The 15,260-nt window shown below is 40.2% G+C and overlaps 1 protein-coding gene across 23 annotated transcripts in view; it reads left to right on the top strand.

Moving 5' to 3' along the window:
• The window catches only part of PBRM1 (polybromo 1), a 124,914-nt gene that overhangs the window by 9,184 nt on the left and 100,470 nt on the right, over positions 1-15,260 (top strand). For all 23 annotated transcript variants that reach the window (XM_037055731.1, XM_037055730.1, XM_037055733.1 and 20 more), the window contains one exon: positions 11,312-11,459. In XM_037055731.1, coding sequence (XP_036911626.1) covers positions 11,312-11,459 — 148 coding nt within the window. The remainder of the gene's footprint in view (positions 1-11,311; positions 11,460-15,260) is intronic.

The following is a 15,260-nucleotide window of genomic DNA, read 5'->3' as shown; positions in this document are numbered from 1 at the left end:
TCCATGTGTAGTAGATAAAAATTTGGAAGGGATATCTCCAGAGTGAGTAGTCCCAGCCCCACCCTAGGCCTCCCAGCCCAGGGAACCAGTGCCAGGAAGATAAGTCCCCATAACTTCTGGCTGCAAAAACCAGTGGGGATTGAGTTGGTGGAAGAAACTTCTGGAGTCCCAAGCAGTTCAGACATACTCCCTCTTAGGTCCAGCACCAGAGTAACAGCTTGAAAGGCACCAGTGGCATAAGAGGAGAAACTAAAGTGCCTATCATCAAGGCACAAGCTTGAGAACAGCTCTCTCCCAGACAGAAATGCAGACAGAATTCTCCCTTTTCTGAGACCTCCCCCCAAAGAGCCACAAACCCAGCAAAAGGGTGCCATATCCGAGACTCCATCAACCTAAGTAAGCTCTGCCCTGGAGATCTGCTAAATCTCTATCTCACCCAATTTAGGGGCCCACCCAAGCTGTTATCAGTGACTTTTACTTATGAATGACTAGTCTTGGCTCTTGCTTCACAACTTCTAAATCCTCTTAAATAAGCAACAGCCAGCCTCATTGAGCCCCTAGACCCTATACCTCTTGCTAAGTGGCCCCAGGTCAGGCACTAGCAGCAGTTAGCCTAGATTCACAGCTTGGCTTTCCTTGGGAACCTCCAAGTCAAGCACAAGTAGCAGCCATCTCAGATTGCTTTATAGCTCAGGCAGGGTGGTCCTAGGCACAACAAAGGTCGGGGCTGATCTTAGCCTGTACCGCTTAGGAGATCCCAGAATCTGTACACCAAGTACAAGCTACAGAACACATCAGAGCAATACCACCCTACCCTTACACACCTGATCCTCCGTGGCAGGCAGAGGTTGGTGGTCAGTGGACACAGACAGTCCTTGCAGCTGACTGGCCTGGATAAGTCCCTCTCTTTGAACTGCCAGCAGCAATCAAGGCTCAACTACAAGAGGAGGATGTACTCAGCGTGCATGAAGGGCACACCTATACTACCCAGCTTGGCTGATAGGGGAGACTATGCCAACAGCCTTTACGGGACACCTACTACATTAGGCCACACTACCAAGAGAGGGAGTCATAGTAGCTCTACCTCATACATAGAAACAAACCCAGGGAAGCTGCCAAAATGAGGAGACAAAGAACTATTGTCCAAGTGAAAGAACAGATCAAAACTCCAGAAAAACACTTAAACAAAATGGAGACAAACAACCTGTTAAATGCAGAGTTCAAAACACTGGTTATTAGCATGGTTAAGGAAATTAGTGAGGACCTCAACAGCGTAAAAAATAATCCAATCAGAAACGAAGCATACACTGATTGAAATAAAGAATGATTTACAGGAAAATAGCAGTAGCGTATATTAAGCTGAGAATCACATCAATGATTTGGAACACAAGGAAGTGAAAAACAACCAATCAGAGCTACAAGAAGAAAAAAGAATCCAAAAAACAAGGATATTGTAAGCAGCCTCTGGGACAACTTCAAGCTTTCCAACGTTCACATCGTAGGGGTGCTAGATGGAGAAGAGAAAGAACAAGAAATGGGGAATCTACTTCAAAAATAATGAAAGGAAACTTCCTGATTTGGTACAGGAAATAGACATGCAAGTCTGGGAAGCACAGAGAATCCCAAACAAGATGGATGCAAAGAGGCCCCACTCCAAGACATAATTAACATTCCAAAGGTTAAAGGGAGACACTTAGAAGTAGCAAGAGACGAGCTGTTAGTTAGTTATCTGAAGGGGAGTTCCGATAAGACTGTCAGCTGATTTCTCAAGAACTGCATCCTAGAGGGCAGTTCTAGGATGCAAGAACTGTTGTTGTTCTAGGGGCAAGATATTCAAAGTTAGAAAAAGCAGGGACCTACAGCCAAGATTGTTCTACCCAGAAAAGCTATCATTTAGAATTGAAGGGCAGATAAAGAGTTTCCCAAACAAGAAAAAACTAAAGGACTTCGTCATTATCAAGCCATTATTATCTGAAATGTTAAATGGACTTATTTATGAAAAAGAAGATGATCAAAACTATGAACAATAAAATGGCATTAAATATGTATGTATCAACAATTGAATCTAAAAAACAAACTTAGCAAACAACAACAAAACAGAATCATGGATACAGAGAGTGTTTTGATGGTTGCCAGGTGGTAGGGTGGTGTGGGTGAATGGGTGAAGAGGTGAGGGAATTAGTAAGTACAAATAGGTAGTTACAGAACAGCCATGGGGATGTAAAGTACTGTGTAGGAAATGGAGTATCCAAAGATCTTATACCCAGGGACATGATGGATGATGTGGGGATTGCCTGAGGGATTGGGGGTGCTTGGTGAAGAGAGGGACAAAGGGGGGAATTGGGACAACTGTAATAGCATAATCAGTAAAATATAACTTAAAAATAGTAACCTCTAAGGTACCAGCATTGAAGTTGTTATCATAATTAAGAGGGATTGATTTTTCAAAATGTGCAGAAAGGCCACAATAACTGTGACTGTGAGTTTACTATCCTTTCACTGTTCCTATTTTTTATCTTCTTTTTCTTAGATAAGTCCCTTTAACATTTCATATAATAAGGGCTTGGTGATGATGAACTCCTTGAACTTGTCCTTATCTGAGAAGCACCTTATCTGCCTTTCCATTCTAAATGAAAGCTTTGCTGGATAAAGCCATCTTGGCTGTAGGTCTTTGGATTTCATGACTTGGAATATTTCTGTCCAGCCTCTTCTTGCCTGTAAGGTCTCTTTTGAGAAAACCACTGACAGTCTGATGCACACTCCTTCATAGGTGACTGTCCCCTTATCTCTTGCTGCTTCTAGGATTCTCTCCTTCATTTTAATCTTGGCTAGTGTAATTATGATGTGCCTTGGTGTGTTCCTCTTTGGGTCCACCTTCTTTGGGACTCTCTGAGCTTCCTTGACTTTCTAGAAGTCTGTTTCCTTTGCCAGACTGGGGAATTTCTCCTTTATTACTTGTTCAAATAAATTTTCCACTTGTTGCTCTTCTTCCCCTTCTGGTACCCCTGTGATTCGGATGTTGGAATGTTTAAAGATGTCCTGGAGGTTCCTAAGCCTCTCCTCATTTTTTGGAATTCTTGTTTCTTCCTTCTTTTCTGTTTGGTTGTTTCTTTCTTCTTTCTGGTCCACTCGATTGATTTGAGTCCTAGTTTTCTTTCCATCACTATTGGTTCCCTGTGCATTTCCCTTCATTTCACTTAGTGAAGCCTTCATTTTTTCATTTAATTTGCAACCAAAATCAACCAGTTTTGTGAGCATCCTGCTCACCAGTATTCTGAACTGTGCGTCCGATAGGTTGGCTATCTCTTTGTCATTTAGAAATATTGGCTCTGGGGCTTTGAGTTGTTCTTCTGTTTGAGCCATAATGTTTTGGTCTGTTTGCTCCTGTTATGTATGAGGGGCAGAGCCTAGGTATTCACCAGAGTGGGGTAATCTGGTGGCTGGGTTGTGACCTTGCATGTGTAGGCGGGGTCAGAGAGGGAGAGATGGCATTTGTTGGGCTCTCAAATTTCGGTCCCCTCTGCCGCTTCACACAAGCAAATTGGGCCCTTCTGGTGCTGATTCCCAGGTGGTAGGCTTGTGTTCATTCTAGGACCCTGTGGGTCTCTCCAACAAACTCTTCTGTGAGGCTGGGAGTCTCTCCCGGCACCTCAAACCCCTCCCCCCCCCCCCCCCCGCCCCGCAAGTTTTTTCAGTCGGTGCTTTAGGCTTTACTTCTTGGTGCTGGGGCCCTGGGTTGCACGGTCTGTCTCACTGCATGGTTTAACTATACACAAATGTGTGTCCTTGGTCAGCCAACCGCCTTGAGCACCTCACTGGGTTTGCTACTTTCCTCCCCGCTCCCGGTCCGCTAACCACCACCTTTTCCTGCTGGGACCCCTGTCTGCCAGCCACAGACTCCACCCCTCTTACTGGTCTGGATGAATGGATTGTTGTTGTTGGACTTCAGTACAGTTCAATTTTCTGTCTCTTCTGATTGTGTTTTTGTTTCTAAAAATTTGTCGTCCTTAAATTTGGTTCTGCAAGGAGGTACAGTGTTTCCACCTATGCCTCCATCTTGGCTGGAAGTCTGGATTCTTTTTTCTTGTTGTTCTGTTTGGTCGTTTTTTGCTTCCTTATGTTCCAAATCATTGATTTGAATCTTGGATTCATCTACTCTACTGTTTTCCTGAGAGTGTAAATAATTACTTATTTTAATTAGTGTATCCTTTGTTCTGACTGGGTCTTTTTTATGTTGCTGAGGTCCTCACTGAGTTCCTTGAGCATCCTTATAAACAGTGTCTTGAACTCTGCATCTGATACATTGCTTATTTCCATTTCGTTTAGCTCTTTTTCTGGAATTTTGATCTGTTCTTTCATTTGAGCCATATTTCTATGTCTCCTTGTTTTCACAGCCTCCCTGAGTTTGTCTCTATGTATTAGATAGAGTTGCTTTGACTCTATATGTGTCTTGGTAGTGTGGCCTAATGTAGTAAATGTCCTGTAGGGGCCCTCCCTATAGGACACTGCCTCCCCTATTACCCAAGCAGGGTGCTTGAGGGGTGCCTTTCATGTGGGCTGAATACACTCACCCTCCTCTTATAGTTGAGCCTTGTTTGCTGTTGGCAGATCAATGGGAGGGATTTACCCAGGCCAGTCAGCTGCAAGGACTGGCTGTAACCACTGACCACCAACCTCTGTTTACCCTCTATTGAGGATCAGCTGTGTGGGGGCACTGTGGTGGTGCTCTCAAGTGATCTGTAGCTGTCTACTGGGTGGGTTGGCCCTCAGGTTTCCTAGGTGGTGCAGCCCAAGGTCTGCCCCTACCTGTGGTTTGTCTGGATGCCCTGCCTGGGCTGTAAAGCAGTCTAAGATGGCTGCTACTTATGCTGGGCTTAGAGATTCCTAGGGGAAACCAAGCTATGAATCTAATCTAGCTGCCTCTAGGGCTCACTGAGGCCAACTTTTGCTAGTTTGATAGGATTTAGGAACCAAGACAAGTCATTCTTATGTAAAAGGAGTTTGGGTAGTCCCATAAATTGGGTGGGGCAGAGCCTCTGGGGATCTCCAAGGCTGGTCAAACAGTGTTAGCTAGGTTGATAGAGTCTCAGATATGTGACCAGCTGTGTAGGGGGAGAGTAAACCCAAGGGACAGTGGCCTCTGCTCGCCTTGATTTCATGTATTTCAGTTTTTCCCTGTATACCACTGGTGCCTTTCAACCTGCTACCCCTGGCCTGGAGATCAGAAGGAGTGAGTGTGAGTAGGTGAGTCCATGTGTGTCTTCTTTTAAGAGGAACTGCTTGGTACTCCAGCAGTATTTTCCACCGATTTTTTATTTTGCAGCCCAATGTGGAGACTTAGCTTTCTGGTCCTGGGATTGTGGGCTAGGAGGCCTGGTGTGGGTCTCACAGACTCCTCACTCCTGAGATATACCATGCAAATATGGGACCAGCCCGTTCTACGTCTGTGTCCCTGTGGATAGATGTGATTTCTTTAACTATATGTAGTTGTCAGACTTCCATTCAGCTCAATTTCTGACTGTCCTGAGTGATGGTTGTTCAATATTTTAGTTGTAATTTTGATGTGGTTGTGCAAAGAGCTGAGCCATATCTGCCTGTTCTGCCATCCTGACTGGAAGTCTCCAAAATCTTGTTAGTCAATTTACTTTTAATTGGAGAGATTACCTGGGTTATCTAGATGGGCCTAATGTAATCACCAGAGTCCTTAAACAGGGAAGAGGGAAGGAGATGAGTTAAAGAGAGACTTGAAGATGCTATACTACTGGCTTTGAAGATTGAGAAAGGGGCTACAAACCCAAGAATGTAGGCAGTCACTAGAAGAAAAGGCTAGACAATGGATTCTTCCATAGATCCTCTAGAAGAAATGCCAACACGTTGCTTTTTAGCCCAGTGACATCCATTTTGGACTTCTATAGGGTTAGTTTGTGTTGTTTTAGGCCATTAGGTTTGTGGTAATTTTTTTTACAGCAGCTATAGGAAACTAGTAAAGTGAGCTAATTAAAAAATTAGTTTCATCTGTGATTGTTGATGCCGTAGTGGGTAGCAAACAAGCTGCAGACTGGGCTAAAGGCAAACTGCTCCCTTCAAAGAGCAGAACCACCAAGGATGTAATGTCACCATTCTGAATTAGGAGAAAGAGCCCTGTAACTTAATGATGGCCATAAATGAGGGACTTTTTAAAACATGAGTTAACTATTTCCACATTTCAGTTGGTTTATTATTAATAGTCTTTTAAAAGTTGTAATTTATTTAGCATATGATACTAAAAGGCTATATTTATTGATTAGCACATACTAGACATAGTGCCAAGCACTTTTAGATGTTAATATTGTTTTAACTTGTATTGTCACAATTTATAGGCGAGAACTCACTGAAGTTTTCAGAAGTACTACAAGATAACCAGAATTCAGACTCTAGTTTTTCTGATTCTGAAGCCTATGTTCTTAATCAATATGTTATATAGAGGAGCAACATCATACTAGAGTATGCAAAAATCCTCACAGAAAGACTACCCCTCTGCTGCCTGCTTTCTACCAGTAGGCTAGTGCTGAGGGGCAGAAGATACAAGTCTTAGGTGCTAGAACACTGTCTTCCAGTCTCCATGATATAATAATGCCTATTAGCACTGCTGCCTTCTCTCAGTGCTGTGCTTCTGTAGAGTCTCTGCCCTTCTGTGGAATGTGTGTGCTTTCTCAGAGTGTATGGGAAGTAGTGTTGCTCTGAGCTACACAATTTGAATCTCAGTTTGAAACTCTTTTGTTGTTGTTTTTTTTTAAATTTTATTTCTTTATCTTTAGAGGGGAAGGGAAGGAGAGAGGGAGAGAAATATCAATATATTTGATATTTCTCATGCGTCCCCTGCTGGGAACTGGCCTGGAACCCAGGCATGTGCCCTGACTGGGAATCAAACCACGATCCTTTGGTTCACAGTCCTGCACTCAATCTGCTGAGCTACACCAGCCAGGGCTGAAACTGTTTTGATAAGTATATTAGGCTACTTATACTAAGACATACACATAATGGCTGAAAAGAGAAAAACTGCTTTCTTTCATGTAAAAGTCCAGTTTTGTGAAGTTGTCAGGGTCCAAGTACTGTCTGCCTCTTTATTCAACTGTCCTTGGGGTGTCAGCTTTGTATGCATAGTCTGTGATGGCTCTGCAGCTACTTTTCAGCCCATCAGAAAATGAAGGCATGTGAAGGGTGTGTCCTGAACACAGCACGTTTCAGCTCTTGCACTGGCTACAACATGGCTTCAGCGAGGCTGAGGAGCATGATCTTTTGTACCTATGCAGCAGCTTAGGATGTTGTCTGCCTGGGAAAAGGAGGAAATGGTGTAGTCAGAGGCTCTACACATTAGGTCTGGTGTTTCTCACTTTTCTGGTTAAAAATTTTTAGTTATGCTGTTCTGCGGCCACATGGCAGGGTGCCCTCATCTATTCTGTTGAAGAGAAAAACTGTTATTAAAGAATATGTACTGTACAGTCCCGTTTATGTGTACATATTCTTAGAAGTCTGGAAGAATACTACCAGTGCTTTCAATTCTGGATAATTAAGGACAAATTTTTACTTTTTAATGCTTTTCTCTATGTTGATTTAAAGGGGAAAATTAGTAGGGCTATTTTATTTCGAAAGTGGGGGGACCTTGTTTTGACTATATTATATAGAGTGGAATGTTGGCTCCTGATCTCTTTTTTGTGTCTGTAGTAATTCTGAAAAGTTTGTGAGAAGCCCTCTAGCAGAGCATCCAGGAAGTAGTGTCCTTTCCAGGTATAGTAGGTTTCCTTCTTATCCATGGGAGTTACATTCCAAGATCTCCAGTGGATGCTGGAAACCACGAATAGTTTCAGTATCCACATGTATAGTTGTTTTTTCCTGTACCTACATACCTTTCTCCTTAGTCCGTTCTGCCAGTACTGATTTTTCAGTTCTGTCAGAAATATGGCAGCAGCCTCTTTGTTTGGAGATGTAGCCTCTTTATATTTTTCCATCCACACCTATTCCTGAGTCTGTGTAACCACCCTTACTTGCAGTAAATGGCTTGGTGTCACTTGTTTCAGGGCTCCCCTTGAAGTCTTTGTATAGACTAAATTCTTTCTGGCACACAACACATGACCATGAGTTAGAACACGTTTTCCATTCATGTCTTCCACTCACAAATGTAATGCCTTTTCCATGTTAATTAAGCACTTACCATGTACTGTGGCAGTAACTTTTGTAGTTTAAGGTTGACAGAAAAACTAAAATGAATTTCTTTTTCCTTCACATAGTCACAGATGGAAGATTCATCTTTTTTTAAAGATTTTATTTATTTATTTTTAGAGGGGGAGGGAAGGAGAAGGGGGGAGCAATATCAATGTATGGTTGCCTCTAGTGCATCCCTTGCTGGGAACTAGCCTGCAACCCAGGCATATGGCCTGACTGGGAATCGAACCTCAATCCTTTGGTTTGCAGGCCTGCGCTCAATCCACTGAGCTACACCAGCCAGGGTGGAAGATTCATCTTTTTAAAATTTATTTATTTATTTGATTTTAGAGGAGAGGGAGAGAGACATCAGTTGGCTGCTTTCTGTAAGGGACCTGACTGGGGACTGAACCTATAACCCAAGCATGTGTCCTAACCAGAAATTGAACTGGCATCTTTTCAGTTTGTGGGACAATGCCCAACCAACTGAGCCACTCTGGCTTGGGTTAGAAGATTCATCTTTGCATCCTTAGCATATGATTCTTTTTTTCTTATTAAGTTGAGAATTTTCACCTTTTCACTTAAAAGAAGCACTTTACAGCTTCTTTCTGGTATATACCATTTGCTAGCATCACTTCTCTTTAGCTTTGGAGCCGTTAAGTAAAGTAAAGGTTACTTGAATGCAAGCACTGTAATACTGCTGTAGTCTGTCTGATGGTAACTACATTGGGTACTAAGCGGCTAATGGGAAGGTAGTGTACAGTGTGGATTCTCTGGACAAAGGGGTGATTTATGTCCTGGGCAAGATGGAGCAGGGTGGCATGAACAGCGTGCAACTTGAACTTTATTTCTGTAATTTTCCATTTAATATTTTCAGACTATGGTTTACCATGGTTAACTGAAACTGTGGGAAGCAAAACTGCAAATAAAGGACTACTGTACATGCCCTCCTTGGGTTCTCACTTGTCTACAGATAGTCACTCAAGCCTGAGAGGCTGTGGAGGTAAATGGTGTTTAAAAACTAAGCCTTAGCAGGGAGCAGTGGACTGTGGCCCATCAGGCCCAGGTGGAGAGAGCTGTCTTGGATATCAAATTAACAAAGTCCTGGTGCTCACTCTGAGAAGGTTTCTTGACGTCTTTGTTGGGTACTCACAGAGACCTTTATGTTCTTATATGTTTTCTGAATAGCAGATTGAGTACTCCTTTTATCCCCTCATACTTAATTTTATAGTTTATTCAAATTATAAGTAGTTGATAAGGGTTTTAAAAAACTCAGTTTATATTCTTCCTCTTCCTTCAGTAGACCTGAGTACACCTGGTACCTTGGTCTTGGTTTTTCAATACTATTTACCATTAAAATAAACCATACTTATTTGGGGAGATTTCTGATTTCAAGGGCAAATTGAGTACAAGATGAGCTTGTAAGATCTTATGGTGCCAGAACATAAGCAAGTTCTCCAAGGTTGATGGTAGCATGTGAAAAGGACAGAATATAAATGCCATAGGAAAGGATTCCTACTGGCCAAAGCTGGAGCAGTTTGAGCATCAAAATAATTATAGTAATGTTTTTTAACCACTGAGTAAAACAGGAATCCATAGTAGTGTAAATAAATGAATGAATTGATGCGGAATGGGCTTTTACATAGCCTGGAGATATCTATCCATAAAGTTCAAGGAGGAAATGAGTAACTTGGTCAGTTGAGAAGCTGGCAAACAACACAATATTCATGTAATCAAAAGCAACTTGAGAGCATATGCCACCTGAGAGGATACAGTGAGACAAATACCCTGTCATTTGTGTCATAATCCTGCCAAAGAAGCATAACATTAACTTGTCAGGAAAATAGACAAACCCAAATTGAGGGACACTCTGCATAACTGGCCTGTAATCTTCAAAAGTATCAAGATCATGAAAGTCAAGGAAAGACTAAAGAATTGTTTCAGAATGAAGGAAACTAAAGAAATATAACTAAATGCAACATGTGAGTTGAATTGAACTTTTTGCTATAAAGGACAATTTTGAAACAGTTGGAAACATGAGTGGAGTCTGTGGATTAGATGGTGGTTCTGTATCAAAGTTAATTTCCTGATATTGGTAGTTGAACTGTGATCCTTGTGGAAAATATACATTAAACTACAGAAAAGAAGCATTCTTTGTACTAGTCTGCAACTTTTATGTCAGAATCAAAAGTTTTTAAAAATCAAATATACATGTATGGCTATGATATGTTAGCCAAATCCCAAGAGAGATTAAAGCCTTCATGACCATAACGTTCTTTGTAAGTAATCTTATCTCTTTCACATTTAGAAGTGAAAGAGAAGTGGAGTTAACTACCTGTCCCCAAGGGAGAATTGAGAAAAATAGTCATTAGATCATTTTTTAGAAGGTCTACTTGTATCATGGAACTTTTGTTTGAAAAAAGCTAAAAGGATAAAAATAAACATCCATGAACCCCAAACCCCACTTAAATTATTGCTGTAACTACTGTTGAAGTTTTCTGTGTGTCCCTTGCTGTTTCTCCCTTCCAGTCTGTGATCACTGCTGAGCTTTGTGCTTGTCATTCCCAAGGTGTTTTGTTTTTTTAATTGTTTGGTCATGTTTAGATATGTCTGATGTCCTTTTATCTGTGGTAAACTGCTTGTGCCAAGGGCCTCAGCTTTCTCTTTTGTAACTGTAGTAATCGATATTAAAGCAGTATAGTATGTACTAGGCACTTGATAGTAGTTGGCAGAAAAAGTTCTTTGGTCACTAACTAAAGAAAAGCAGTTGATTTTGTAAGCTGGTAAAGAGCTTTGAAATACCTGTTTTCAGCCACTGTTGAACAGCATGAAATACAAATTTTTACTTGCAGAAGATACCTTGGACACATTTTTAATGTGGGTGCCCCAAATCTTAAATATTTAGCATGTCAAAGACTATCACATATGTTAATTTAGGTTTTTATATCACAGATATTTTGAAAAGAGTGTGCATATGCATCTTGCTTTTGTTATTCCCTTCTAGTTCTGGTAATGGCACTAAGTCTAGTGTGTTCTATCACTTGAAATACTGATATTACCACAGGTAATTTGAAATACAACTTTTTACAGGCTTTGCATTAATACCTTTTTAAAAAATACATTATAACAGAAATCAACCAGACTATTATGAAGTGGTTGCTCAGCCCATTGACTTGATGAAAATCCAACAGAAACTAAAAATGGAAGAGTATGATGATGTTAATCTGCTGACTGCTGACTTCCAGCTACTTTTTAACAATGCAAAGGCATATTATAAGGTAAGAAGGCATCAAATTTGGAAGGTGTCCAATTTGATAATTGTCTGGCTTTTTAATATTTATCAACTTTGTAGGTAAGTAGTGGTTTCTCATTTGGTAGTATGAATTTGCATTTCTTTTTTTAGTAAAGAGACTGAACATTCATATGATTATGAACTATTCTTATTCTGTGTCTACTCAAGCTTTTGTCTGTTTCTTTCTTGGGGTTTTTTCTTTTTTTTTAAAGACTTTATTTATTTATTTTTAGAGAGAGGGTAAGGAAGGGAGAAAGAAGGGGAGAGAAACATCAGTGAAACATCAATCAGTTGCCTCCCTCACACTCCTAACTGGGGATCCAGCCCACACAACCCAGGCGTGTGTCTGACAGGAAATCTTAACTGGGAATCCCTCTGTGTGCAAGCCAGAACTCAATAACTGAGCCACATCAGCCAGCGTTCTTTTTTGCTCTTGGGCTGTATCTCTAGGAATTTCTACAGTAGGTGGTGATTTTTTTAATTGTTGTTTTGTTATATGTATGGCAAGTATCTTCTCCTGCTGTGTCTTTTTACAGTGCTTTTGGTGAAGAAAAGGGTTTTTTTCCTTGAGATTTTATTTAATTTATTTCTAGACATAGGGGAAGGGAGGGAGAGAAACATCAATGTGTGGCTCTCTTGTGCACCCCCTACTGGGGACCTGGCCCACAACCCAGGCATGTGCCTCAACCAGGAATCGAACTGGTGACCCTCTGGTTTGAAGGCCGACTCTCAGTCCACTGAGCCACACAAACCAGGGCAAGAGTTTTTTATTTTAACATATTCAAATGTATCAGACTTTAACTTTTTGCTTTGTCTTTCTTTGTGTTTGTTTTAGAAATTCCTCTTGCCCAAAGATTATGAAAATATTCTCCTCTTATATTTTCTTCTGAAAACTTAATAATTTTGTCATTTACATCTTAGCCTTTAAAGCAGCTGGCAGTAGTTTTTGTATGTTCTATGATGTAGAGATACTATTTTTTTTCACAGGTATAAGCAGTGCCTTGAAATGGCCATCTCCTCCACATTTGTCTACAGTATTGGTGCCGTCATCATTTCCATGTGCTCATGGCTCTTTCTGACCCTTTTTCCTATTCCTTTTGTTCTGGCCAGTTTATTGCTGGGCTGTTTTATCCCTACATCAATTACTATGGCTTTGTAATTTTTTATCTGTTAAGGAAAGCATGTTAGCTATTCCTGGCACTTTCCTTACACATTTTTGTTATGGCTTTTCCTCTTTTACATTTTAATATTAGTGTTAAGTCAACAAGCTCAGAAAAATTGCTGGAATTCTTACTGGAATTGTATTGACTCTCTCTAGGTTGTATTTTAGAGAATTGACATAATCCTGATATAGATTATTCACCTATGAATTTTGTGTCTTCATTTATTTTTCTTTATTTTAGCAAAGCTTTAAATCTTCTTTCATAAAGATTCTGCAAAAATGTTGTTAGGTTTATTCTTAAGACTGTGTTGTATATATAATTTTTCTTTATTTGAGATATAATTCATAAACTCTTTTAAAATGTAGAATTCAGGGGGTTTTAGTATAGTCACAAAGTTGTGTAGCTGTTACCACTATCTAACCTCAGCATATTTTTATTATCCCCAAAACCATACCTATTAACAGGCACTTTCTATTGCCCTCCTCCCAGAGGTGTCTTGCAACCATCAATCTACTTTCTGTATGTATTTGCCTGTTCAGGACATTGCATATGAAAGGGATCATACACTACTGTATGGCCTTTGGTCGTAGATCATAAACTACTGTATGGCCTTTGGTCATAGATCATACACTACTGTATGGCCTTTGGATCATGCACTACTATTTGGTGACTAGCTCCTTTAACTGAGCATAATATCTTTAAGATTCAACCATGTTGTAACATATATAGGGTGGGGCAAAAGTAAGTTATGAGTACACAAAACACAGGATTTATTTTTGTGTCATTAGTTATTTTGTTTTTTTCCGTAGGAACAAATTGTAAACCTACTCTTGCCCCACCCTGTATTAATACTTCATTACTTTTACTGACTGAATAACATTCTATTAAATGGATTTACCACATTTTGTTTATTCTTTTCCCAGTTAATGGACATTTGGATTTTTTCTACTTTTAGCTAGAATGAATAGTGGTGCTATAAATTTTGTGAATATGTAAAGGGTGCTATTCATTGGTACATTCGGCTTGTTAATTATGTTGCTAAACTTTTATATACTAACTGATTTATCTGCATGAACTACTTACCAAGTGAGGTGTTTTAAAATCTCTCATTATAATGATGGATTTGTCTGTTGATTTTTTGCTTTATATATTTTGACACTGTACAAACAGGAACATACAAGTTTAAAATTATGTTGCCTAGTAAGTGGGTTTTTTTAAAAGGTTTTATTTATTTATTTTAGAGAGGGGGCAGAGAGGGAGAAAGAGCAGGAGAGAAATATTGATACACAAGAGAAACATTGATGGGTTGCCTCTCACATGCCCCCAACCAGGGACCTGGCCTCCAACACAGGCATGTGTCCTGACTGGGAATCAGACTTAAGTGGCAACATTTTGGTTTGTGGGACAAGGCCCAACCCATTGATCCACACCAGTTGGGATGTAAATGGGATTTTTTTGCATTATGTATTATCTCTCTTTGTTTCTAGTAATATCTTCTATTTGAGGTGTGTTTTATCTGATGTTAATATAGTTATACTAGCTTTATTTTTGTGTTTACCTAGTTTTTCCATTCTTTCAGCCTATTCATGTCCTTTTAATGCTGATACGTGTCTTGTAAACAGCATATATCTGAATTTCTATTAATCAGTTAATGATCTTTACTTTTGAACTGGACCTTTTAATGATCTCTCTATAGTTTTAGTGATGGCCATTATGTTTGAATGTATTCCTAACCATCTAAATTTCAACTATTTATCTCACTTTGTAAGTTGCTATTTTTTCTGTCTTGTTTTGGTTTCATTTTGGTTTCTTTTGTTTGTTTGTTTGTTTGTTTGTTTTCAAGTATATTTTGTTGATTAGGCTATTACAGTTGTCCCATTCTATTTTCTCCCTTTTATCCACCTCCACCTAGTACCCCATTCCTTCCAGCTTTGCTCCCCCCTTAGTTTATGTCCACAGATCATATGTATAATTTCTTTGGCTTCTCCATTTTCTATACTATTCTTAACCTCCTGTCTATTTTGTACCTACCAATTATACTTTTTATTCCCCCATTCTTTCCCTTCCCCCTCCCTACTTATCTCCCTCCCTGTAATTTCCATTTCTGTGATTCTGTTCCTGTCCTACTTGTTTGCTTAGTTTGTTTAGTTTGTTTTTGGTTTTTTGGTTCGGTTTTTAATAGTTGTGAGTTAGTTGTCATTTTACTACTGTTCATAGTTTTTATTTTCTTTTTCTTATATAGTTCTCTTTAACATTTCATATAATAAGGATTTGGAGCTTTAATAAAAAAGCTGTTCTTCTTGAGCCATAATGTTTTGGTCTGTTTGTGCCTGTTATATATGAGGGGTGGAGCCTTAGGTGTTCACCAGGGTGGGGTGACCCAGTTGCTGGGTTATGACACTGTATGTGGGGGCGGGGTCAGAGAGGGGAAAAAATGGCGCTTTGCTCTTCTGTACTCTCTCAGATTTCTGTCCCCTCTGCGGCTTCCCACAAGCAAATTGGGCCCCTCTGGTGCTGGTTTCCGGGTGTGTGGCCCACGTATTCTCTAGGACCCTGTGGGTCTCTCTAATGAACTCTCTGTGAGCCTGGGAGCCTCTCCTGGCCCCTCGACCCTGAGAAAGTCT

The sequence above is a fragment of the Sturnira hondurensis genome, unplaced genomic scaffold (assembly GCF_014824575.4).
Source record: "Sturnira hondurensis isolate 20B ecotype Veracruz unplaced genomic scaffold, ASM1482457v3 Scaffold0008723, whole genome shotgun sequence".
Lineage (NCBI taxonomy): Eukaryota > Metazoa > Chordata > Mammalia > Chiroptera > Phyllostomidae > Sturnira > Sturnira hondurensis.
The sequence above is the reverse complement of the archived record's forward strand: the minus strand, read 5'-3'. Positions and strand labels throughout refer to the sequence as shown.